At 43.8% G+C, this 27,179-nt stretch overlaps 1 protein-coding gene across 2 annotated transcripts in view; it reads left to right on the forward strand.

The window, feature by feature from the left end:
- Tmem132b (transmembrane protein 132B) overlaps positions 1-26,623 on the forward strand; it is a 423,578-nt gene extending 396,955 nt beyond the window's left edge. For both annotated transcript variants that reach the window (XM_045132377.1, XM_045132378.1), the window contains exons 6-9: positions 11,352-11,557; positions 15,961-16,231; positions 19,699-19,890; positions 21,604-26,623. In XM_045132377.1, coding sequence (XP_044988312.1) covers positions 11,352-11,557; positions 15,961-16,231; positions 19,699-19,890; positions 21,604-22,749 — 1,815 coding nt within the window. In that variant the 3' untranslated portion in view covers positions 22,750-26,623. The remainder of the gene's footprint in view (positions 1-11,351; positions 11,558-15,960; positions 16,232-19,698; positions 19,891-21,603) is intronic.
- Positions 26,624-27,179: the final 556 nt, after the last annotated feature.

Consider the following 27,179-nt stretch of genomic DNA (forward strand, 5'->3'; position numbering starts at 1 on the left):
TACAATCCTCCTGCCTCAGCCTCACAAGTGCTGGGATGTTCAGTGTGTAGCACCATGCCTGGACTCCTCAGATTTTCTAAATCTAGAAGTCCTATCACCTCCTCACCCCTAGTTTTGATGTTTAGTTTCTCCTTGTCCATTGTCCTATCAAATACCTCCTGTTCCTGATTTTTCAGATTGTCTGCTTATGGCACTATTATCAGAAGGAAATCCTTGAGAGCGAATAAAAGCTGAAATATCTTGGAGGAAGTGATCATCACAGGTCATTTTCCTGCCTGGGTGACTTTTGCTTCCAGGGCATCTACATTTATAAATAGTGGACAGGAAAGACAAACACTATATTCTAGCTGAGAGGAATTGGAAGAAGGCGCAGAGGTCTCTATAAGATGTAGTCAACAATAAGGATGAATCCAAGAATTATCCTGAAAGAAATCAGGCACCAAGGTGACATTGTGATTCCTTCTGTATTCAAGTCTAGAAAATTTCAGCTAGTCTGTGGTGGCAGAAAGCACATCAGTGATTGCCTGGAGGCTGGGTGCTGGGGCACAGTGAATGATGGGTGGAGAGAGAGAGAGCATAAGTGCCTTGGGAAAGCAGGGCGCTGTGTGTCTGAATGTGCACTGGTTCTGTGGGTGTGCACACTGTCATACCAACTGAGCAGATGTGTTCGTCTGTGTGTACCTTTTAAATGTATGTGTTATATTAATAGCAAATTATTATGAATTTTACTTCAGTAAGGCTGAGAGAAGGCCTCCATATGTGGCTTTGGGTCTTGCCTTTCATGATTAACCTGGGTCCTCTAGCGGCCGGAACATGTCATCCCTGCACAGACTGATGAAGCAGCAGTGTTTGGTGTGGAAAGCTCTGACATGGGTCTGAGTGTGAATCCATACTCTGCCCTTTGCCAGCTGTGATCCCTGTAAAGGCAGCCTTGCCTGGGCTTAAGTTTTTCTGACTTAATGTGCGGACTATTTGGAGGACGTAAAAGTTTGAAAACAAGGCATAGTATATAATAAACACTTAATAAGTGAAAGTGGCCATTCTTTTTATTTGGCATTTGGCAAAAAGTATGAGCAAGGGCTTGTAGCAGTGACCTTGTCATGGCTGGAACAAGATGCCCAACCAGAGGCAGCTTATGGAAGGAAAGGGTTTATTTTGGCTTATAGTCTCAAGGGGACGTTTTGTTATGGCGGGGAAAGCATAGGAACAGGAAGCTGGCTCACATGTCACATACCAGCAGGGAGAAGCCAGCAAGAGTGAGCAACACTGACAAGTGGGGCTGGACTGTAGAATCCCAATCCCCCTCCCCAAAGTGACACACGTCGTTCAGCAAGGTTCCACCTCCCAAAGGCTCTATCAGCTAGGGATAAGGGTGAAGCTTAATCACAAACACATGAGGTAAGGGTGGTGTTTTTATATTCAAACTACCACTGGGCCAGAGAGATATCTCAGTGGAAAAAACACTCATAGCTCAAGCTGGAGAACTTGAGTTCGATCCTCAGACCCATGTAAAGGCCAGAAGCTGTGGTGGGATTCTGTAACCGCAGCACACTGATACTGATGGTGAGATGGGAGGCAGAGACAGGAGAATTTCCCAGAAGCCTGAGGCAAACTCAGCAAAGAATTGCAGAGCCAGAATCCAAAGTGAGAAACTCTGACCGAAATTAAGTGGACAGGTGAGGACTAACCTGCAAGTTGTCCTCTGGCCTCTATGTGTACACTGTGGCATGTGTGCACAGGCACTCATGCAGGAACATGCGCGCACACACATGAACCCACGTATATAAATAATAGAAATTATATGACAAGTGACATTTAAAAAACTCTCTGGGTAAAATAAATATCATTGAGTACCAAATGTGTCCTAGACACAGTGTGCTTTACTAAACATAGCAATACAAGTAGTGTTTGGTTCAGATTACAACAGATTCTCTGTTTTGCTTGTTTAAATATATAATTTAAGCCAGGAATGGTGCCACTTGCCTTTAATCTCAGCACTCAGGAGGCATAGGTAGGAAGACTGCCATGAGTTTGAGACCAGCCTGAAACTACAGAGTGAGTTATAGATAAGCCTGGGCTGGATTGAGACCCTACCCCACAAAAACAACAACCAAACACACACACACACACACACACACACACACACACACACACACACACACACTTTTTAAGACTTGCTCTGAATATTTGTAAGGAACATCTTGTCTGATTTTGTAGTATTTCTCCTTCTAGCATAGCAGCATATTCCTCAGGTTGGGTGGCAGGCACAGCAGACTGGTCTATTGTCGAGTGCCTGTGTGCAGACCTGGGGTCAGCAGTGTGGCAAACAAAGGGTGGCTGATACAGACTATCCTGTCTGCTTTTCTAAAAGGAAAATAAGATAAATTATATGTCTTAACAGGATCCCTGGAGGATATATCTTTACATATGTACAGCTCCCTTTTTTTCTATTTTTTCTCAAGTAATAGAGTTGTAAAAGTAATTTGATAGTCAAAATATTAACTCTAAAGGCAGTTCTCCCAAGATGACACTCATAAGGCCATCTGACACCTGCTCACAGATCATTGTGTTACAACTTGTCTTTCATCAATTTGCATGTTCCTGTCCCCTACTCTTCTTATGTTAGGAGTGATAACATTGGTTTTCAGTGTCCTCCTGGGGCTCAGAGAGCCTTGGAGGTATCATGTAGATGAATGATGGGAAGTTGATGCTGGTTTGTATCTTGTCATGTCTTCCTGCCATCTCCCAACATCCCTCCCTGTTAACACACACACACTTAAACTGCTCCTTACACAGTGATCACAGTTCCTAATCAAAAGGTCAAACATACCACTGGGAATCCAAGGTCACATCATTATCAACTTTGTGTTTCTATACATTTTTGTTTCTTTTCCTGATGTGTTTATTCCCATGACATATGAAAGGTCTCATGTTTGCTTTTTGCATGTGTATGTGTATGAGAATACATATGCACACTTCTATGTATGGGGTTGCATGTGCATGTGTGCAGGTATGTGGAGGCCAGAGGTTCCCACTGGTGGCTTCTTCAGTTGCCCTCTTCCTTCTGTTTTTGAGAAGGGGTGTCTCACTGAACCTAAACCTGACCAGTTCAGCGAGACCAGGCACCCAGCAAATCCTATAGATCTACCAGTCTCCACCTTCCCAGCACTGGGATTATAGGCACCTATATATCCATGCCTGGCCTTTACAATGATGCTGGACATATGAACTCAGGTCCTCATGAACTTTACACACTGACTCATCTCTCCAGCTCCCTTTTATGTTTCTTGATGTCATTATCAAGGGAACCTTGCCTGGGTCACCACTCCCTTGTGACCCAGGTGCATAGTACTTGTCAGAGTGCATAGGAACGTCCCAAGGAAAGTTGTGACCCCCCCACCCACTGCAGCTTCTGTTCACTGAACATCTTCTTTAGCCTTACTTGTACTATGCTAGAGACAGATAACCAGCACTAAGTCCGTGTCTTAAGAGTATGTTTTAGTGGGGAATATAAATAAGAAACAATGGAATCTACCAGGAGCATTCTGGGGGTGGTTATTAATGTTAAGTAAGTTACACAGCCATCTGGTGAAATGTACAGTATAAGTTCTGAGATCCAGAAATTCAAAGTGTATGTAATGTGAGCAATAGGGGGATGTTGTAAATATAATGTATCCAATCACTCACAGCAAATGCGATCAAGAAACGCAGTGTAATATAATTGGAGAGTGAACAGACAAGTGTGTGATGAACTTAAACTAGAAGTGACTAGAAAAATGCCTTTTGAGGGGTGAACTGAAGCCCTAAAATTTGACCATGTTGTGGGTGTCAAGTAACAGACGCATATGGTTCAAAATGGCTTTGCCAACAGGACAATACCCTGCTAAGTCTCAATGTCAGGTGCTTCCATGTGGGCTGTTCCAGTGACCCTTCAGTGTCATCAAGAACTTGAGCCCTGTCTGTTCTCTGCTCTTTTGAACTGAAAGCATGACTTTGGTTCCCCACCAGCTTTCTCAGTGTTTGTAAATCCAGACAATATCTGGTAGGAGTATACATCACTTCTGGTTATCTCTCAGCTCAATGAGGTAGATCCTAGAACTTCTGGCTGACTTCTGAATAGTGTCATTGTCAAAGCCACATCAAATGGCCCTCCCTAACCAATCACTGGCAAGAAGAAAGAGGTGCTCATCCCTGGATTGGAGAGACCCTGGTGATTGGGGCCATCGGTCTCCAAAAATAAGACCTTATTAGTATTAGAAGAGAGAAAGACATATGTGCACCTAGCTTATAGGGGAGGGTGCATGGTTGAGTTGCTAGTAGAAAACCAGTTATGAAGGTTTCAGATCTGTAGAGCAGAAAGTCATAGCCTAGGAAAGGTGTTGGAAGGACCTTGGGATAGTTCCATGTCAAGGAGACCCATCCCATGAGAAGAAGCCTGTTTGGGTCTTGGAGGGACATTCAAGGTGAGGCTAGAGGAAGGAAGTCTTGGTCATTAGGTCTTATAAAGCCTTGGTGAGGAGATGCTGTTTGGAGTGGCAGGAGGACCCTGGAGTGGACTAAGGTGTGTGGATAAAGATGCCCGTCCTGAAGCTGGCTCGTGTTGTCACACAGACACACAACTTCCTTTCTGTCACCGGGATATAGGACAAAGTGAAGAGTGTGACACTTGGTGGAATCATTGTAGGGGTCATTGCACAGAGATGTGAGAGAGTTGTAGCAGTGGATTCTTGTACAATGTGAACTGTCTTCCAAATCTGTTAGCTGAAGCAGATAGGAGGCCTCTGTGAATAATCAGACTGCATGGAGCCCTGCTGGTGAAGTACATACACATCTATCATAGACTTGTTGTGTTGGGTCTTACTTTTCCTTACCAAAGAGGAATTAGAGTTCAGAAGTCCTAAGTTACTTTCCTGAAGCCTCCCTACAGGGTGGAGATTCAAACTGTCTGACTGGCAGGAGCTTCCTGAATGGTACTCTGCTGGGTCCCTCTCTGTTTCTGCTCATGCCTCTCTGAATGAAAACAGAGACAAGAACATAGAGCAATCATCCTCCTGTTCCATTCTCATGGAATTAAATTCTCATGGTATCTGTGTTCCTGTGTTCCTCTGATGACCATGAAAGCTCTGTGGGTATTGATTTAGGGTTGTTGTAGTCAGTTTTGTGTTGCTGGCAGAAAGCACCTGACCAAGAGCAGCTTGTGTGAGGAAAGGTTTTATTTTGGCTTATAGACTTGAGGGGAAGCTCCATGATGGAAGGGAAAAACAATGGCATGAGTAGATAGATGGTGGACATAACCTCCATGGCCAATATCAGGTAGACAACAGCAGCAGGAGAGTGTGCCAAACCCTGGCAAGGGGAAGCTGGCTGTAACACCCATAAGCCTGCCCCTAACAATGTATCACCTCTATGAGGTTCCAGTTCCCAAATTGCTTCCAGATGGGGGCCTAGCATTCAGAACACATAAGTTTATGGGAGACATCTGATTCAAACCACCACAGAGTTATACATATACTTTGGGGAATGGATGAATTTGTAAATCCTTAAATAATGAAGGCTGCAGACTCACTGCACTGTGACCTCATTTCTTAGAATAGGAAAGGCCTCATGGTTTCCAAAGCTGACATGTTTCTGACAATGGAGTGATCTGGAGGCAGCATTTGGTTTAGATAGTCATAGACAGGAAAGACCTGGGCTTCCACACATGCATCAGAGTTGAGGTCTACGGGCAGGGGTGGGAGAGTCTTGAGAATAGGTCATGGTGCCCAAGGTCGGAGAAGGTGAGAATAGAGCTCAAAGGTGTGTCCATTGTAAATTTCTTGCAGATGAGGCACCATGTTCTCTGGGTAGAGTAAGCAGAGTCCAGGGGAGGTCATGGGCCTCAGTGAACTTCATCTTCTGTCAACTTAGCACTTGTGTGTGGAGGGCTTTCTCTGTGACATGGCTTCTATCCCTTTGGAGACTCTAAATAGATGGCAGATGGACCCCTCATAGCTTGTACCATGGAATTTCAAAATAAGAACATGGTTCTCTGTTCCATTTTCTGTGCTATATGTAAATCTTGTTCTGATTGTTTTCACAATACTGGGCATAACAATGCATACTGAAGTCCCTCAGAAATGCTTTAGAAGAGCTGATTTCCTTGGTGTATCACTTTTCTTCCTTCTGTTTAAGAAATTCAGAAAAGGAAGAGAAAGTGTACTCTTTATTCTAGAATTGAGAGGTTAAATAAAGGCCCTTTCATGCCTACCTGAGAGTAAGATGCCAAGAGAAACATTAGCTACTACTGTCTTCTTCTATCATCTTTTAAAATACTATTATTTTAATTGTACCAGTGTGTGGGGAACATTTCCATCTCCTTAAACATTTAAGAAATTAATTTTTACTTATGATCATATATAATATTGGTTACTGCATGGTTCAGCAATTCAAGTGAGGGTAGTTATGATTGGATCTCACATTATGATTGGAGCCTTTGAGCTCTTCTCTTGCAGATATTTATAAGATATGTAATAGTAATGATATGAATAATAGTGTCTTCACTTTATGTATAACAACAGATCTACCCAACTGTTCAGGAGCCATTAGCTAACCTACCACCATCCCTGCTCCCAACTCTTTCCACCTCAAATAACTGTTGTACATTCAGGTTAATTTTTAAAAAATTCACATTAGAGAACATTCAAAGTTTGTCTTTCTGTATCTGATCAATTTCTCTTAACTCAGGGTCCTCGAGATCCATCTGTTTTGATGTAAATGAAAGGATCTTGTTCATCTTTTTGTGGTGTATGTGTGTGTGTGAGCGAGAGTGAGAGACAGAATATGTGTATGTTTCTGTGTGTATGGACCCACGTGTATGTGCACATGTATGTACACATGTGTGGGTGTGGTGGTTTGAATAGAACAGATGGCCCCCAATATATTCGGTTGTTTATTTGTTTGTAGTTTGCATCTTTAGCCACCTGGCTGGAGACAGTATCACTATGTGGATCTTAAGGTGTGGTGGTGGGTTTCAGATTTCAACCTAAAGATATGCAAAGTGTGCCTAGCTGGAGTTTCTAAAGTGTGCTAGTGGCTTTTGGCTTTATGCTTGTGCTTCTCTCTTTCTGCTTGGACCTGTGAAGGCAGGACAGTTTCTTCTGCCATTATGGAACTTCCCCTGGATCTGTAAGCTTCAATAAATATCCCTTCCTCCATAACTGTGTCTGGTCTGAAAGTTCATCTCAGTGAACCTGAAGCTGTCTGCTACAGTGGGCATGCAGGTAAAGGCCAGAGGTCAGTGTTTTTTTTAAGTTGCATTTTTCCAGAGTATCATTTTCTTTTTAATCCTTAAAGACATGGGCTTTGTGGAGGTTGTGGGGGACACTAGCAGGCCCAAGTTGGGCTATAGGTGTTTGGTCTATCTCTGTTTAACAAAATGACTTCCTGACCACCTTGCCAGGAGTGCACTCTTACACAGTGACTCCTGGGAAGCACTAAGCATTGAAGACAATTCTTTGGAAATGTCTCTGGTGGCTGGGACATCTACTGTGCTTTTAATGACTAACTTTTTGCTTGTTTATTTGAGACTGGAAATCAACATGTATCCCATGCTTATTTCACACTCGTGGTAACCCTCTGGTCTTAGCATTCTAATTGCTGGAATTACAGACATAAGCCATCATGTCAGCCTTGAATGACACATTTCTTAATGTACCTGTCCACAGCCTGCACTGTACTGTACTGTTAATGAAGTAAGCAGGTGCCAAATGGCTGTGGACCTTTTGGAAACAATTCTTCCTCCTCCTCCTTCTTCTATTATTCCTCTTTCTCATTCTCTTCTTCCTCTTCTTCTTCCTCTTATTTCTATTTCTCCCTCCTTCTCTCCATATTCTTCCTCTTACTCATCATCTTCCTCCCCTATTTCCTCCCCTAGTACTTCCCCTTCTTCTTCTCCTTCTCTCTTCCTCCTTCTTCTTATACTAGAAGAGAGGACCCAAAAGGCATTCCATTTTATGTTCCATTGTGTCCTTGCCATAGATTCTATCTAGTCACCTGTGGTCATCAGGATTTATTGTACATGTTAGTTATTGTGACTATTGTAGTCACACACCCAGGTGTGCTGGTATCTCTTACATGCTTGCACAATTTCTTTCGGATGTATACCCAGAAGTGGGATAGCTGGACTATAGTATATATACTGTTTGTTTCCTGTGGAGCTTCCATTCTGTTTTCTGTAATGGCAGCACTAACATTCCCAAGACAGAGTATGAGTTCCCTTTTCTCCACACTCTTACCAACATTTACTGTCTTCTGTCTTTTCAATGATAGACAGTTTAACTTGTATGAGACAATATTACATTGATATGACTTGTATTTCTCTAATGGCCAATAAGATTGAGTAGTTTTTGCACAAATGTGTTGACTACTTGAATTTCTTCTTTTAAAACTAAATTCCCAGAATAGCGAAAAAAGTACCAAGAAAAATGCCTTGCTCTTACAACAGACTGATTCTCTATAAAAACACAAGAAATATGCATTGGAGAAAAAGCAGCACTTTAGTGTTGGGGAAACTGGATATTTATATGCAGAAGATTAATAATAGGCAGCAACACCTCACCCTCTATAAAACTAAATTCAAAAGGGATGAGACCTAAGTGTAAAAACAGAAACTAACAAACAACTAGAAGGATACATGGGGGGAAGTAATGCAAGATATTGGTATGGGTAAAATTTTTAAGGAAGATGCCACTGGCCAAAACTGCACAAGAAAGGAGTATGCATACAACAAGAGGGTTCAGTGTGCTAAGGCTCTGCACACTTAGAGCTCGAGTGTTCTGTGTGCTGACTGTCTGCACATGTAGAACAAGAGCGTGTACTACGACTGCACACGTAGAACAAGAGCGTGTACTACGATTGCACACGTAGAACAAGAGCGTGTACTATGACTGCACACGTAGAACAAGAGCCTGTACTACGACTGCACACGTAGAACAAGAGCGTGTACTACGACTGCACACGTAGAACAAGAGTGTGTACTACAACTGCACATGTAGAACAAGAGGGTTCTGGATACTGAGACTCTGCACATGTAGAACAAGAGGGTTTCATGTGCTAAGACTCTTTGTACACATAGCATGATCAATAGCAAAGAAGAAATAAGAGGTCTGTAAGGTATTAATTGATGAAACATCACAATCCAGACTATACAAACATAAACCACCCCACAACAATAACAATACTTCAGTTGCTCCCTGTTATCATGAGGCATATTTAGCAATGAAAAAAAAAAGTGAAGGGGACTTTGGGTGGTTGTGTTCTCTCAGAAAGGCAGCGGATCCAGACATGGATTAACAAACATTCTCCTGCAGTCTGTGTTCATTGTTTTGTGGAGGCTTACTGAGTCACAGCTACTGTGATGTCTAGTAAGTGATCAGGGTTGATTATAATGAAAGATTCTCTGAAGATCATATTGGTATTGGGTGGTAGTAAACCAGCTCTGTGGTTAGGATGCAGGTTGAGTCTTAAATGTCTTAAGCTCCCCCCTCCCTTGTTCTTTGAGTTCTGTGCACTATGAACACCAATTTACAAAACCACAGCAGGGTGCTGGTGGGAAGTTCCTCACATTCCTTCCAAGGAGACACATACATATTAGTGCCATTTAGAAATGGGGGTGAGCCAATGATCTGTCTCAACTTGGTGGTTTCCACTTTTGAGTATTGATTTTGGCATTTCTGATGTTACTCTTAAGCACTGTATCTGATGATGGACTTATGTATCTGGGGCTCAGAATGGAGGCCTGAGATGTTAGTGCAAAACTGTGGGAGGAAAGGAGGCATCAGAGGTTAGTCATAGTCCATGGTTTGCATACTTCTGTGTTGGCATCCCTGGCTGAGGTGGGAGACTTGTGAGTTGCACTGCCTCCTTAGATGTAGTGTGAGATCTTGAGCTAGCCATGGCATATCACTGAGCTCAGTCTCTCCATCTGTAAGATGATGGCTTTGTAGATGTAGTGTGAGACCTTGACCTAACCATAGTGCATCACTAACCTCAATTGCTCCATTTGTAAGATGATGGTTTTTTTGTCTTCTGCTCATGACCTGGTCTTTGTTCCCTACTCCATTTTTTTGAATACACACAAGTAAGTACATTTCCCCAATAATCCAGAAGAGTAAGCCAGTGGCATTTCCTTGGCTTACTGATATTTTTTGAGAGGGACAGCAAGAAGTCTGGTCCAAGAGAGGCACTGACCAAGATGAATTGGTTTTAAAATGGAACTTTATGAGGAGAGTTATAGCATCATGGTGGGGTCCTGCAGCCAGATAGAGGGGCTTCACATCCTGATGAACAAAGAGACTTAACACACCATGAAAGAGCATGATAGGGTCACTGAAGCCAGAGAGAGGGACTTCAACTTCTAGAGAACAAAGGAAGCTTCTTGTTTTGTGGGGAGGGAGAAGTTTCATGCCATGTGACCAAGCCTACCTACTAGAAACCTTGGGTGCACTGGGGGGGACCCTAGACCATAACTTAGATAACCTTGCTTTTCCTTCAAAACATGGGTCTGGTCTTCCTTTCCCATTTGGCCTTGGTCTCAGGCAGTGGGGAGGTGGGCGGGGGCGGGGGGGCTTACCTTTCTGACCATAGGCCCTGGGCAGCAGGGCCTCATAAAGTCCCGCATCTGTATTCTAACACTTGATCAGAAAATGTGAAGGAAAACAGGGACTACAATTGCTTAATGATACTTAATCTATGAATGGGTGAATTAAAGAAAGTACCTCCAAGTGCTAACTCAAAAGTCCATCATGAGATGCTATGTACATAACTCCATTTTGCAAAATTACAACTTAATGTTGCAAAATTAATTACATCTACATCTTGTGAGTGCTTTGCCAACCATGATTTTAATCTAGTGCAAAGCTCTCCTGATTACTTTTTTTCAGGAGATTCTCTCTGGCTTGAGCAAAATATTTTTCTTAGTAGCATAAAATCCTTTTACACATCTTCAAACACAGAGAATGAGTGAAATGAGATGCACCTGGGGTTTGATTAGTGGTGGTTTGAGTGCATGAAAGATTTAGTAAGATAACAAAAACAGCATGCTCACAAAAGGCAACAGAGGTTATGCAACTCCATTAAATTTTGTTTATGGTTTTACTTGTCAGTATTTGTAACAGAAAATGGCTTTCCCAGAGTCTATCTATCAGTATTTGTCACTAATTAGTGCCTACAAATTACTCCTTGTATGAGTCCTGCTCTTCGGGGTGTTTTGGCATGTAAGAACTCAGAGCTGTCGCAGTTCATGAACCGTTGCTGCTGTCAGAATTTTCCTGTTTCCTGCTGATGCACCCCCAGACTCTTTTTCCTCCCCAAAGGTCTCCAACACCTGTGATTCTATCTTTGTGAACGGCAAGGAAATGAAGAGCAAAGTGGATACGATTGTGAACTTCACTCACCAGCACTTCACCTCCCAGGCAGAGGTCACTGTCTGGGTGCCCCGTCTACCACTGCAGATTGAGATCTCAGACACAGAGCTGAGTCAGATCAAGGGCTGGAGGATTCCAGTGGCCCCCAACAGAAGGTGAGGAACTGGAGGGGGGACTGTAGTTCTCAAGCTGCTGGGGCCCAGGTCTCTGGGAGGGAAACTGGCTCCAGTGGTACAGCAACCAGGGTTGAGTGCAATGGTTGGGGCTTGGGCTTCTAGTGGAGTGACTGGGTACTTAGGTTTATTTTGACATGAGGAAATTATAACAAAGATCATGCTAATAATAATAATAGATACATTAGCTACCTCGTAGAGTAGTTACTAGGACTCAGCAAGGTAATATAAAATGTGAGAAGCACCTTGCACAAGATGTGGTATTTAGGATATCACTACCTCTCATCCCATTCTTTTGTTACTCATTCTTGCTTCTCTGTGTGTGTCAAGACCATGTCGTTGAGACAGCCTCAGTTTTAACCTTGGATTTCCCCACATATAACCATGTGACCTTGTGACTTAACCTACCAGTTTCTTAGTTTCTCCAGCTGTATATTTGGAATAGCAACGTTACTAAACACTGTTCCAAGAGTTCAGTAAAATGATGCAACCTGCAGCCAGCAGGATTCTGAAACTGAGCTCCCCTCCAGATGCTCTGCCTGATACGTATCCAGTCAAATACTGATCTAGTCATGCATGAGATGACTTCACAGATTCAACTTTAGACAAGTGATAAGTTTTAGGATGTGGGGATGACCCAGGTGAGCCAGACCTGTCAGAGGAACCCTTAGAAAGCAGAGCCCCTCCTCCAGGGGGAAGATGATCAGTTGGAGAGATCTGAGGGTAAAGACAGTTTGACAGGATGATGCTGGCTTTGAAGATGAACTGAATCAGGTTCCAATTATAATGAGTGGCAGTATTTACGTTCTGGGAATATCCAAGAGATGGGGCCACAAATAACTACAGGAGCTAAACTCTACACCAACTTGTGCCAACCTGACTGAGATGTGGACTTTTCCCAGCACCTCTGGGTCAGAGCCTGGCTGGCCTTTCATAATGGCCTCTGAGTCTCCCTACAGAGAATTTGGTTGAGCCTGCCTGGACCACTGACACACAGAACTGTGAGCAAGTACATGGCGGTGTTTTAAAATGAGAAGTCTGGAGGGAGGGAATTACCATGGGATATATTTTATAATCATGGAAAATGTTAATAAAAATTAAATTAAAAAAAATGAGAAGTCTGCATATTTGTCATATCACAGTAGAAGAAGTGAGCAGGCTTGTTACCCAGTGTTGGTGTGCAACTATGACACAAGAACCCTGGGGCTCAGGCAGTGGATTGAGTTTGGACATATCTTGAAGAACATACTTGAGAAAGCAATAAGAATGGTGAAGATGAGTGTAGTGCATGAGGTACTGTGGGGAAGTTCGCCCAAGCAAGCAATTGAAATTGTGATGGACAAATGGTGGGTGGAGGGGGAACTTTGGGGGCTGCAGAGATGGCTCAGTCAGTAAAGTGCTTGCTGTGAAAGTATGAAGACTGAGTGCAGTTCCCAGGATCCATGTAAAAACGTTGGGCTTGGTGGTATATGCTATAATCCTAGTGCTGAGAAGGCGGAGGGAGGTAAATACCTTGGTCTCACTGGCCAGTCTAGTCTAATAGGTGAGCTTTAGGCCAAGGACATAGCTGTCTCTGAGGAAGATCATTCATGCAGATGACACTCGAGGTTATACTCAGGCCTCTGCACATGTGTGCACACAGCCACATGTCCACATGCATGTGCACATGTGTGAACACTCATAAAAAAGAACTGTGAGCTTCAGCAGTGCTGTTGGTGAGTGTTTGAGAGCTGTGGAGAGCATGGGTTCTCGCTAGGCAGTGACAAAGCCAGAAGCCCTATGTCTTGCAGTTCTGAGGTAAGCAAGTGAGGTGGCTGCACAGCTGAGGAGGTTTTTGGGCGGAGTGTTAAATGTGCATCTTAGAGTTTTGCTGTTCACAGTTGAATGTAAGAAGAGACCTACATGGAGGGAAGGACCGGTAAAACCCAAAGCAGAGTGTTCCTGATGATTTCGAGTTCTTGGCATTCCCAGATGGCAAATGGTGGAAAAACTAAGACACTGTGAGCAATGTGGGCCCAAGGAGTGACTCTCAAGTCCCTTTCTGAAACTTGAAGGACTGCAGCAGTGAAGCAATACCACCTGCATGTCTGGCATCTCCTACCTGCTCCTTGCCTAGCACAATGCACTCTGCCTTTTGCGACAACCCATCAGGGTTAGAATGGGAGCCCCATAGTGTGGTGGGAACAAAATAGATGATAAATCCCAACTGTAGTCAGGCATGGTGGCGCATGCCTTTAATCAAGGCCACCCTGAGACTACATAGTGAATTCCAGGTCAGCCTGGGCTAGAGCAAAAACCTACCTCAAAAACCAATAAATAAATAAAATAAAAATTCCAACTGTCATCAGAGCCAAAGTCTACACAAGTGGTCAGGACCTGTGTACCATCAGAACGGATTTAACTAAAATGGATTCTAGAGGCATCCAGTATTTTCTGTTGTGATACCAATTATAAATAGCATGAATCCAGTGCAAAGTAGACTCTCAGAAAGGAGATGTAAAGAAAAAGAATCTAGTGTGAATGAGAGAACTGAAACATGCAGTATTACTGAACAAACACTCCCTTCTGAAGGACATAAATTAACAGGAAATAACTGTTTGATATCTTTTCAGTTAATTTTCTTGTTTCTGTGACCAACCATCCAGGAAAAGCCACTTGGATGATGACAGTTTTATTCTGCTTACCATTTGAGGGTGCAGTCCATCATGGGAGGGCAGTACTGAAGCAGGACCTTGGTTTTGCTAGCTCCACTGTGGGAGATCAGGAAGCAGAGACAAGGAATGCAGTGAGTAGCATTGCAAACCTCAAGCCTGTCCTTTAGAATTGCTCTCACTCCAGCTGGACTCCACCTCCCAAAGGTGCCATAGCCTTTCCAAATAGCACCACTATCCAGGGACCAAGTGTTCAAACATATGAGTCCATGGGGGACATGTTACACTCGAGGCATAACAGGTAGGTCACTCAATGCTTCTTGATACTAAATTCCTTTAACACCTGGTCATCCCTCTCACCGATACAGATGCTCGACCCGCACCCTCCATTTGAAGACTCGAATTTCTCTTGTGACAGCACCAGAGAGAGTTCCATATCACCTTCTATGTCATGGAGTCTCAGAAACCAAATACAACTGTGTACAAATGTGTTGTAAGCAGTTAGCTGGGCCTCATGGTGACCATCTGAGCTTAGGTTTGCCTGCAGCCACTGTACAGGTGGGTGGACTGGTCATAGGAAGAGAGAGAGCACATGTGGGCCCAGCCAGCTTGACCATGAAGATGATAAGTCATGTGACCTTGCCTCAGGATCCTTCTTTCCCTGTCTTGGTTTTCTCATCAGTATGATTAGAATGACTGTTCAGCCTTGGTCTTCAAGTTCTGTGAAGAGTTACTTGAGGAAAATGATATGTTTGAACACTTGGTCCCGGGATAGTGGTGCTATTTTGAAAGGCTATGGCACCTTTGGGAGGTGGAGTCCAGCTGGAGTGAGAGCAGTTCTAAAGGACATGATAGGTTTTACTTAGTCCAGAGGGATGGCAGTTGTCACTCAGGGTAAACAGGACCCATGGCAGGTCTAAGTCTGTGGACAAGAATTGTTGCCCATCCCTCCTCTGACATTGTCCTCATCCACTCCTGCTCACAGTCTGGGCATCAGCCACTAAGCAAAGTCCTCAACTAAGAGGGTTCAGCACAGCTTCATAAACAGAAGGACCTGCAACTGAAAATGTAAAGCAGATTTCTCAGGGTGAGGCTGCAGAGGAAAGTGTGTATCAGGGTAAGTGGAGGTGAGAAGGCAAAGCAGGCAGCAGGAGTAGCCCATCCAAGTCTGCCTGTAGCGGCTAGGACAGGTCTCCATGGAAGAGTGCTCTCTGGGGAGGTTAAGAGAGACCCCAGGTGAAAAGGGGGATACTGTGTAGTAGAGGTTAGGACAGACCCCAGATGTGAAGGGGGTAGCCTATAATCTTCAGTGCCATAGGTGCAGAGAAAGTGGCTTCCAAAGAGACTAAGAGGACTTCAGTCAGTGAGAAGCTGGCCCTCCCTATCCAATGAATCTCTGTTCTTCCTAGCAGCTGTCTGGCTTGGCATTATCACATCCTACACAGATCAAGATCCTAGGCCATAACACTATGTACGAATGTGTTTAAGTGACCATAACCACTGGATTCTCCCTGAGCTGTAGGCAAGAAGAAAGCAGGCCTATATCTGTTGTCTGTGCTCCAACATTTAAAATGAACTTGTTGATGGAACGAATGAACTGATGTGTGGTGAATGAAACACATCTATCAGGAGAAAACTCACTTTACTTCCCTCTGCCAGCCAGACAGAATCAAGAGCCAGTAGACATTCTTTCCAATGAGGAGATTGAGTTTGTTTTGATGGTTCATACTCCAGGCCAACCCGGGAGAGTGATGACGAGGAGGATGAGGAGAAGAAGGGGCGCGGGTGCACCCTGCAGTACCAGCATGCCCTTGTGCGTATCCTCACTCAGTTTGTGGCTGAGTCTCCTGAGCTAGGTCAACTGACCTACATGCTGGGGCCTGACTGGCAGTTTGACATCACTGACCTTGTGACTGAATTTGTGAAGGTGGAGGAGCCCAAAATCGCCCAGTTACAGGATGGCAGGACGCTGGCAGGTCGGGAGCCAGGCATCACCACTGTGCAGGTATGGAATTCCATTCTGATACTTTGCCTAACACCAACGAGTGTCCAGGCGATGGATGGTATTTGGGGTCATGCATGCATGGGCATGTATGTGTGTCAGAACTACAGGAAGCAGTAGGAGCACAGTTGCCAATTTTAATAACCCAAAACTTGGATTATCTTCTGTATTTTAGAGGATTGTGTAAGTGATTTTTTTTCTTATATATGATACTCTACATTTTGCTTATCACTAGTAGAAAGTGGTGGAACCTCCAAAAGCTAATTTTCTCCCTTAAGTGTAACCATTGACCATACCCCAAATAATATATAAAATAGATTTTGAAGCATCTGTTTAAACAAAAAATATATGTTTCCATAAAATATAATAAATGATCCACAGTTCAAAATTTTCTATTAAATCATAGTAATAGCAAAATTAGCCAATTTTGGCAGGGTAGTTATTCAGAATAAATGATGTTTTCCTGACGCAAAGTTAAAATTGTTACTGTTATAGTCCATGTGAGAGAATTACAAACCACTACATTTTGTAGCTAGTTGAGGGTCCTTTTTATTAAACTGGTGACTGGGAGTGACTCACGTCAAAAAATGCTCTCAGTGCAGAAGCTCAGGAGTATGGCATTTTAAAATGCAAAATACCATAAAAATTACAAGGACATTAGTGCCAGATCTAGGTCAGGGTATCTGTGTAATGACAGGTATTATGCCCAGTTCTTGGCACCCCCAGTGACCACCAAGGAGAACCAAACATGCATGCAAAGGCAAAGAGCTTTATTTTGGGCTTCAGCTTGGACTCTTGACTTCACCAGCACAATGGATCCATGCAAGAGCCCTGAGTAGTGGGAGGGCAAGGCTTTTATAGGGATTTGAACAGGGAAGTAGGGGGTGGTTACATGATTGGTTGGTTTAAAAGGTAACTGTACTTGTATTCTTTTGATTGGCTGGGGCAGAGAGGCAGAAGGGACAAGTCTTGGGCATGCCTGAACATGTCTAGCAGCTGACTCAGGTCCTCTGCCTAAATGGGAATTTGAAACTTAGGCCTAGCCGGGGCAGCACCTTAGTGAAGCCTGTCATGGCGCCAGAGTGTTTTCCGGGTCTTTCACAGGCATTCCACTCCCTATCCTGGAGTGATCTTGAGTTTAAACACTTGGGCTACACTCATGGGTCATGGGAAGCCCTGAGTGTTTATAATGCAGACATGAGTTAGGGAGTCTCCCTAGAAGATTAGTATTAGCTTAGTTATTTTATTTTCTCAATAAATGGAGTCAGGGCCTAGTTAGAGCAGGATGGCATTATCTTAGCTATTTCATTACCAATCAGTTAATTAAGCCATATTTTAGTGTTATCAAAGTTTTGGCAAAGCTGGCCACAACATGTTATATTCCACATATTGTCTATTTCTATGTTAACAAAATCCCACAAGTTTATCCTCTTACAGCAACACTAGTTTACTAAGCATTGCCTGAGTTCTATGGGCAGGGTACTTTAAAGTGGAAATTGAGGCACTGATAGCCTCTTACCTGGGATTTGAGGAAAGTGTTAGGATTTGGAATTGAGCAGAGTGACATGAGGAATATAAGAAAGAGAAAAGAGCCAATTTCAACGGCATGGACTTTATTGGAATATACCAAGGGGCATCCTTCTCCCATGGGAAATGAGAATGGCGCCCCTTTGAGTGGGCCATTGAGGAGTTTCAGGAGTTAGGCTTTAGGACAGCCCTAGATGGGGAAGTGTGGATAGAGTTATAAAAACTTTAGCTGGTCTTTATCTGCTGTTTACTTTTCTTTGGGAGTGAATCATAGGAAGGCAGAGACTCTTCTTTTGTTTACTGACCCCCTCTGAGTGGGGAGTGGGGACTAGGGCTGCTTCCCAGGTGGCCTGATAACTCCCAGAGTCTGATCATCAGCTTGTAAACTTTATGGTCCAAAAGAATTTTCCAGTGAGGTCAGTGATTCATAAATCCTTCAGAAAGGACCCACTTCTGACCTGTTTCACCTTCTGGTGAGAACTTAACTCTATGTAGGACTAAGCTCCCTGTTTCCTTACTGGTTGTCAGCTGAGGCTCCCATGTGCTATGAGAGCCTGCCTGCATTTAATCTCACCCAGTCCCTCTATTGCTAGTAATGTGTGGATTGAGTCCTTTTTACACTAGACTCCCCAACTTCTTCCTCTTCTGCCTCCAGTTGGGAAAATTTCCTTCCTCTCTCTCTCTCTTTTTCATTTCTTTTTTTTCTTTTTGCGTATCTTTGCAAATCCTGTAAAACGAGTTTTGGTGAGCCAATGAGTTTATTGGAGTTACTTCCTGAGCTGGGTGAGGGGTTTCTTATAGGAGCATGGGTGATTCAAAGGCAGACTTACAGAAAGACCCCAGGATAGGTGATGACTCACATAAGCTGCCTCTCTAGAATGCATTGCAAGACTTGCAGGCAGCTGGACTGGTCAGTCCCTCCCAACCCAAGTACTTGTTTACTTTTTTTATAGCCTTTGGGAGAGGTCTTTTAAGTTTCAGCCCTCTCAGGCTTCTTGGTTCCCTTGTCCCCTTAGGAAGGAATGTTTCAATTCAGAGAAAAATTGTTACACAACATTGCTGAGTCTTCTCTCCACAGTTGTTTACTGCTTCTGTGACCTTGGGGGTGACCATGTGACCTTTAAGTTTCAGCTTTCCCAGACATGTTGACTTCTTAACTCCCTCCTGCCATCAGAAGGGAATATTGCAATTCCAAGGAATTTGCATACAATACAAATGTGAACCATTGGAGAGGAAATGAACCAAACTATCATAAAACTCCTACAGCTGTGTCACAGTGTCACAGAACCATAGTTCTTTATACCTTCAGTAGGTGTGAACCATTGTAGGACCCTTTAAACAGCATCTGCCATTGCACTCGATTTTCAGGACATTAGACAATTGCTGGTGTCCCTGTCTCCTCAGCTCCTTGGGCTGGGCATGTGGCTCAGTTGGTAGAATATCTGCCCAGCATACACAAAGCCCTGGGTTTGATTCTCAGCATCTATTACACAGGCTGGGTGTGGTGACTTGGAAGTGAGGCAGGAGGATCAGAAGTTCAAGGTTATCCTCAGCTACATAGTAAATTCAAGACCAGTCTGGGATACATGAAACCCTGCCTTAAAAAAAAATCAGAGCTGCAGAGATGGCTTAATGGTTAAGGTGCTTGTCTGTGAAGCCTAAGGACCCATGTACAATCTCTCTTCAGATCCTACATAAGCCACATGCACAAAGGTGAGGCAAGTGCAAGGTCACACATGTGCACTAGGTGGTGCAAGCATCTGGAGTTTGATTCCAGTGGCTGAGGTCCTGGCACACCAATTCTCTCTTTCTCTCTCACTCTCTCTAAAAAAATTAAAATTTAAAATTTAAAAGATCAAAACCAAAACAGACAAAACCTCAAGTAAAACAATAAAAAGGTGGCCCTTTTGGGCAGTGTCTCAGCTCTCTTCTTCACTTCTCAGGTCCTCTCACCTCTCTCTGACTCTATCCTGGCTGAGAAGACGGTGATTGTCTTGGATGACCGAGTCACCATTACAGAGCTGGGCGTGCAGCTGGTGGCTGGTTTGTCCCTTACCCTGCAGCCTCACAGGGCAGACAAGAGGGCCATTGTCTCCACAGTGGCAGCCCAGGACATTCTGCAGACCCCACAACAGGTGAGATCCCAGGGCCCAGCACCCACTCTATGGCATCAGCTCTCTTCTTAGTTGTGGCAGCTTGTAAAGGAGAGTCACAGCCAGGACTGGTGGGTCTCAAAGCTCCTCCCTACTTCTGATCCACCTGTCTCTGAGTAAAACACTTAGAGGCTTAAGTACATTTTCTGTGTCACTTCCTTTCCGGTGAGTACAGATTGCTGCTAGTCCTATGCTGTCACTTTCACCAAACCAAGAGGGCGACCTGTGGGCTGGGGAGATAGATGGCTGTGTGTCAAGCAATTGCCTCACAAGCATCAGGACCTGAGTTTGACTCCAAGAACCCGTGTAGACTGCTGGGCATGGTGGCGAGCACCTGTAATCACAGTGCTGAGGAGGCAGAGACAGAAGGATCCCTGGGAGTCATTGGCCAGCCAGCTAGCCTTATGGGTGAGCTCCAAGCCAGTGAGAGACTCAAAAATCGTGTGAATGGTGTCCCTAATAATGACACCTGACGTTTTCTGGTCTGTACATGCGCACCTGTATACACCCACCCACATATGCATGTGCACCCACACATACATACAGACACGTACAAAGCAAGGTGATTTTTAATGCTGTAAACAAGCATGGCTAATGAATACCAAAATTCTACTGTTGACTTCAATGATTGTTAGCTCTTAAAGTCTCTGTCTTTAAACTTTTACAGACCAGTTATGAAGAGACAGGGGCACTATGCCATTCAGCCAACTGGCCTCATGATACATTGTTTTCCAAGAACTCCCACCACAGCCTATTTTGCTTCATCAGCATTAGTTTTGCAATAAAAGGTTCAAAGTGATCTTGTCTTGCACAGTAGCCCTGGTTTGCTGCACCTAAAGCTGATTCAGATAAATCACCTGATCTTTCCATGTTTTTATGCAGGTCAAGGCCAAAGTGTGGCATTGCAAGCAATAAATTAAGTTGCATTTCAGCATATTAATTAAAGTGTAGTGTTTGCTTCCCAAACCACTGGGACTGTAGCCCATTACCAATGCCAGTTCAAGGCATAACAAGAGCTACTGAAGACTATGGGGGTTGGAGAGATGGCTCAGTAGATTAAGTGCTTTCCACACAAATGTGAATTTAGATCCACAGCATCCTTGTGAGGCTGGATTCTGTGGCAGGTATCTATAATCCCAGCTAATGGCAAGAATGGAGACCAAGGTAGGAGAATCTCCTGGAAGCCTGTGGGCCTGCTAGCTAGTGAACAGAGTAGTGACCCTGTCCCAGTAAGAAGAAGGTGAGAGCCAGTACCCAAAGTGGTCTTCTGACTTTTAAAAATATTTTATCTTTATTTAATTGAGGGAGAGAGAAAAGAGAGAGAGAGAGAGAGAGAGAGAGAGAGAGAGAGAGAGAGAGAGAGAGAGGTAATGAGTACACCAGGGCCTCCCAGGCACTGGAAACAAACTCTAGACCTAAGTGCATTTGGCTTACATGGGTCCTATGGAATTGAACCTGGGTCCTTTGACTTTGCAGGCAGGCACCTTAACCACTAAGCAGTATCTCTAGCTCTGTCTTCTGACTTCTACAAACATGCTGTGGCACATGGATGACCCCTCAACAAAGATAATAAAACATAGAAGCTTTATTTTTGTCAGTATACTTAAATGATATGCATGGAAAATCATATTTTGATTGAATATGGGATTGAAAGAGTCCAGTAATGACTTCATGCTTTGGTTTCATTTTCCCTAGGAAGCAATAGTCAGTTCTTGGATTTTGTTCAGTGATGGTTCGGTGACACCATTAGACATTTATGACCCCAAGGATTATTCGGTGACCATCTCGTCATTGGATGAAATGGTGGTGTCTGTCCGGCCAACTCTTCGGACAAGCTGGCCTGTTGTCGTTGCAGAGGGTGAGGGGCAAGGGCCTTTGGTGAAGTTAGAAATGGTGATTAGTGAGCCTTGCCAGAAGACCAAGAGGAAGAGTGTCCTGGCTGTGGGTAAAGGAAATGTCAAGGTCAAATTCGAACCTGGTATGGAACAGCAAGGAGGCAGCAATGATATTGAGGGTGTAAACCGGGAATACAAAGACCATCTCAGCAATTCCATAGAGAATGTGGGGAACCAGGAGCGGGCTGTGCAGGGATGGCTCCAACATGGCACGTCCATTGGCCATGAGGGCAAGACCAATGGAAGCACAACCCCACAGTCTCCCATGGGAGGGAAAGAGAAGAAGCTCCTCAAAGGACACAGCACAGACACCTTCACCAGCTTCCCCACTCAAGGGAAGTTACCTGAACTCAACAACCCTGGTGACCTTACAATGACCTCGAGGGGGTTAACCGACTTGGAGATTGGCATGTATGCCCTACTGTGTGTTTTCTGTCTGGCTATCCTGGTCTTCCTGATCAATTGTGTGGCATTTGCTTGGAAGTACAGGCATAAAAGGTTTGCAGTGAGTGAACAAGGCAATATCCCTCATTCCCATGACTGGGTCTGGCTTGGAAATGAGGTGGAACTTTTGGAAAACCCAGTGGACATTACTCTCCCCTCGGAGGAGTGCACGACCATGATAGACAGGGGACTGCAGTTTGAGGAGAGGAACTTCTTGCTGAATGGAAGCTCCCAGAAGCCTTTCCACAGTCAGCTTCTCAGACCTGCTGACTATGTCTATGAGAGAGAGATGAAAAACGAACCCATAAATACTTCAGGCCCCAAAAGGAAGAGGGTCAAGTTTACTTCCTATACCACTATCCTCCCAGAGGATGGTGGCCCATACACCAACTCCATCCTGTTTGACAGTGATGACAACATCAAATGGGTGTGCCAGGATATGGGGCTGGAGGACTCGCAGGACTTTAGAGACTACATGGAAAGACTGCAGGACCGGATGTAAACTCCTTTCTTATGTTTGTATTCACCTTTATGCCTTCTGTTTTCTGAATGGTGGAGCAGTGAGTCTGACCAGCAATAGGAGGTGATTCAGCAGTTTCATGAGGGGGATGGGTCTGGAGGGATCCCTTTCTAGCAGGCATCTGCGATTTTCAGAGCTTGGCAGCTGGGTGTCAAGCTGGGAGATGTCCATAGGGACTGGGGGCTTTCGAAGGCAGGAAGCCTGGTGACGACAGCTCAGTGTAAGTACAGTAAATACAGCCCCACAGACACTGTTAGTCACCTCATCACAAAAGGCCATGTGTGATGAATGTTTTGGGTGGAGATTTTTCTATTCTTAGTCCTTTTAAAGCACAGTGGACTCTTACTGCCTTTGGCCCGAGATGGACATTGTGGTGGGAGATGGCTGAATGTAGTAGCTTCCTTAGTTGTCAGGAGCGTGACACATTATTTTTATATACATTTGAACCTGCACCTGTTCCTTTGACCACTGCAATTTGTTTTCTGAAAAAGGAAAAGAAGAAATTTCAGTCTTTTGTTTGAGGTCTGTTTGATTGTCATATGAGTTTTATTCTCGGGGACTTGCCATGTCTTGCTGTTTCTGGGTGTCCATGCGGGGTATCAAGCTTGTTGAGTTTCTCCCTTTATTGTTCAGGGATGGCCTAAGACATGTATCCTCATGTTGTTTCTCCTTTTTGACATTGAACTGTTTTTGTATATGATGGGGACAGGGTTTTACTTGAAATGTTCATATTCTATGAGGGAGGGCCATTTCTTTATAGTTTTTTTTACATGAAGTTTAACAAATCTGGAGAAAAGTTGTGAGTCACATACATTTATTTTCATGGTCTGCTTGTTGAAAATTCCAGGGCACTTCTGGGGTACATTTCTGGGGGCAAAAGACCTCAGCACAACTTTATGGGTACAAGTTGTTTGTGGTCACAAAATGTGTTATCCAAACTGAAATCAAAAAGCAAGACTGTTCAACAAGGCAAGGAAGTTGCCAAGAGGAACAAGAGGCTTTTCAGAACAAAAAAACAAAATAATGAACAAAAACATTAAAATAATATTTCTAGTTAGCAATATGTAAAAGCCCATCCAAACCATGGCCAAAAAAAGAACCTCAAACATGATTTTGACAGAGATGGAACCTTCCCAAGATACACTTTGGTAGAGGAAAGCAATGGACTCTCCCTAAATTCCTGAAAATAAACGACTGTTCCAGCACCCAAGAAACATCTGCTATGAGCATAGCATGGATATTAAGAAATCAAAGTGGCAAGAAAAAGTGATTTTTTGCATAATTTTAAATAAAAATGCCATTTAGACACATTTCACAATGGTCTTGAGCGAGATGATGGGATAGCTAGAGAGGCAGCTATCAGACTAGTACTCATCATTAGAGTTAAATGAGCCAGTTGCAGCTGTAAGAAATGGAATTTTAATGGACCAAAGTAGGAAGGACACACAGGAAGTCACTGGCTCCAAAGGGCTGATGACCAAGCTTTTCAAAAGAGATTATTCTCATTCCATCACTCTTTTCATAAAGCTGCCCATAGATGGGGACATGCCAGCCTGCCTTCTTGCACTGTAATGCATCAGCTGAAGAGTTCTTACTGTGACCCCCACCCCCAGCACGGCACTGTGTTTGCAAACTCAATTGCAAGTACAGGTAGTGAAGTCTGACCTCCAGAAGTGGGATTTGACTTGCTTCTGTGTTTAAAAGGGGGCTTAGGAACCAAAGCTGTTGGGCTTCCAAAGCCCTTTCCACTGTTACTAGAGAATGAAGCAGGAGAGGCAAGCACCCAGGCATGGCTATCATCTGTCAGGAAGAACACTCCAGCAGCTGGTGACTTTTGAAAGGGTTTAGGGGAGGGAGCCACAACCGTCAGTGCAGAGCAGCGCAGTTTGTGTGGCTTTCAGATGAGCCTGTCCTGCTGCAGTGCAATGAGCCAATTTCATTTCTGTCTCCCTTGGGATCATCAGCCTGCTAGCAACAATGGGAATTCATTTCTGACAGTGAGGTGCTGCAAAGGAAGCAGTGACAAAGCGCCTGCAGCAGGCTGCTTCCCACTGCTTAGCGAGGTTTGGGTGGAATTAGACTTTGGGAGGGGATGATGGGCAGGATCATTTGGGAACATAAAGAAGGCTCCCCAGTAGGACCAGGAACTGACCGTGGCCATGGAGTTACCTCTGGAGGTTAGCCTTTGTGGCACTCACCATGTCTCTATATGTGTAAGGACTTAGCCATCAAACCAAAGTCAAATGAGAGCTCACAGGATAGCTCAGTTTTTTCCCCACATGATTACACTTACACACACGTATGAATGTGTGTGAATGCTGAGGGGCTGAAACTGAGCCATTAGTGGGAACCAAGAGAGCATGTCAGCCATTCTCAGGTTTGGCATGAGTGGTATTCATGGAAGTATTAGGTGTTCTGACTATTTCCTATAGACTGTAAACAATGGCTATATCACTGATTTCTGCCCATCTGTCAAATACGGCTTTTGTGCTACACTCTGAAATGGCTGAATCAAAATGGGGGAAATGGTATAAGTTGGTAGGCCTTAACGTCTAGTTTCCCAGGCATCATGTGTTTGCCTGGATTTTAGTTTTTGTGGCTTAAGTATCCAAGTTATGGCTGTTGGTGTAGAACCTGAGGTAAACAAGCAACTTCACACCTCTTCCTTTGTTGATGCTCAGACTCCTCCTGATGTGCATCAGGCCATGACCTCTGTGGCCACCCAGAGCAAGGCTAAGATGTGAGACAGACAATGGTATCATGATCCGAAACATTTGGAGACTTATGGTTGCTGTGCTATAAAAGGCCAGGACACATGGATTGAGGAACAGCCGTAACAAGAAAGAACTGGAATTGAGACACAGGTGCACCGGATTTCAGGGCAAGAAGAAACACAGTGGTGGCCTCCTCCAGAAGCAATTCTCAGAATATTTTCTAGGCACCCAGAGGGAGGATCAGGTATTACACACTGGCCAAGGTTAATTTGAAAGCAATGCGAGGGTCTAGGCAGAAAGTTTCTATTTATAAACATGAAGGCAGTGAAAATAATGTATTGATTTTTACCCCTTAACACATCTGAAGATGAATAATTTGTTAGAAAAGTCACCTTTCTGTGCTTTGATAAACATTATTGTGTTACTCTTTCAGAAGGGGTCTTTACCATTTGGCATGTTGGGACCACAGTACAGCTGAGCTGTGTCCTTCAGTGTGGGGCTACTCGAGCCCCTGCAATGACCTCAGACAGTGTTATCTGAATCCCATGTACCATTGAAACCATTGGATTTTCCACTCCCATTGTCTCAAGGGTAACAATTTCTCATTCTAGTCTCTGTAAATGACATCATGGCTGCTTTATAAATTCAGTAATTCTCTCTTCCATTAAACTTGTATATGTGTAATGTAATATGTCCCACTTGTTATGGGAAGGGTGGATGGTGGGAAAGTATGCTGATATATAGACAGCAGATATTTTTGTATGTAATATAGGCAATATACTGAAACTGTGAAAGGTGTATTGGAATAAATACATTTTAAAATAAAAGCATGCAAAACTGTAGCTTTTAAATGTAGAGATATCCAATTCAAAAATATCTACACATGTGATGGTAAAAGTTTTGGGACCTGATACTGAAAAAATGCATGCCATGAGGAATTCTGACCTAGGAAGGACGTGGCTCATGTTGGGATTGTTGATGGAATCTGCCGGGACGTTTTGATCTCAGTCTTCATGACTTTTGGAATTTTTTTCTCTGGAAATATTTCAAAAATAAAGTGACTTCACTTTCCAGCATAAAAGTATATTCTAACCACAGGGTAACCCATCCTTTTTAACCTGACAATAAACATTTAAACATTCTTCAACTGTTTCAATTTTTTAAATTTCAGCATCCATTTGGGTTGGCTACTCTTATAGATGTGCGTGTTTTTCTTTTCAGAGCTTGTAACACCCTTGGAGAAACACTAAATGGACATTAAGTGGAAATGTCCTCTAGGAATTGAAGAAAACATTTACCTTTTAAAACCTTCTCTCTTGGTCTATCATTAGCCTTGGGAGAATTCCCTGTAAGTCTCATAAAGAGGGCCTCGGCTGCTCATGTCCCAATCCAGGGTCAAACTGTTTTGAACATCAGTGATGGATACTGTGGGGTTTTCATAGGATTGCCTTTGGTCTTTACCTGCCTATGTCAGTGGCTTGATTTTGTGCCTGTATTTGGGCAGGAGCTCTGCATGGGAGCTGAGGCACCAGAAGGACATGCTGTGGAGACCTAAGCAAGTCAAGAACATTGGGCATTTAGTTTCAAACAGTCAAGGCAGGGGTTAGAGAAATGGCTCAGTAGTTAAAAGTGCTTGTTTGCAAATTCTGAAAGCTTGATGATGCAGGTTTGATTCCCTAGCATCCACATAAAGCTGGA

This window comes from Jaculus jaculus, chromosome 13 (genome assembly GCF_020740685.1).
Source record: "Jaculus jaculus isolate mJacJac1 chromosome 13, mJacJac1.mat.Y.cur, whole genome shotgun sequence".
Lineage (NCBI taxonomy): Eukaryota > Metazoa > Chordata > Mammalia > Rodentia > Dipodidae > Jaculus > Jaculus jaculus.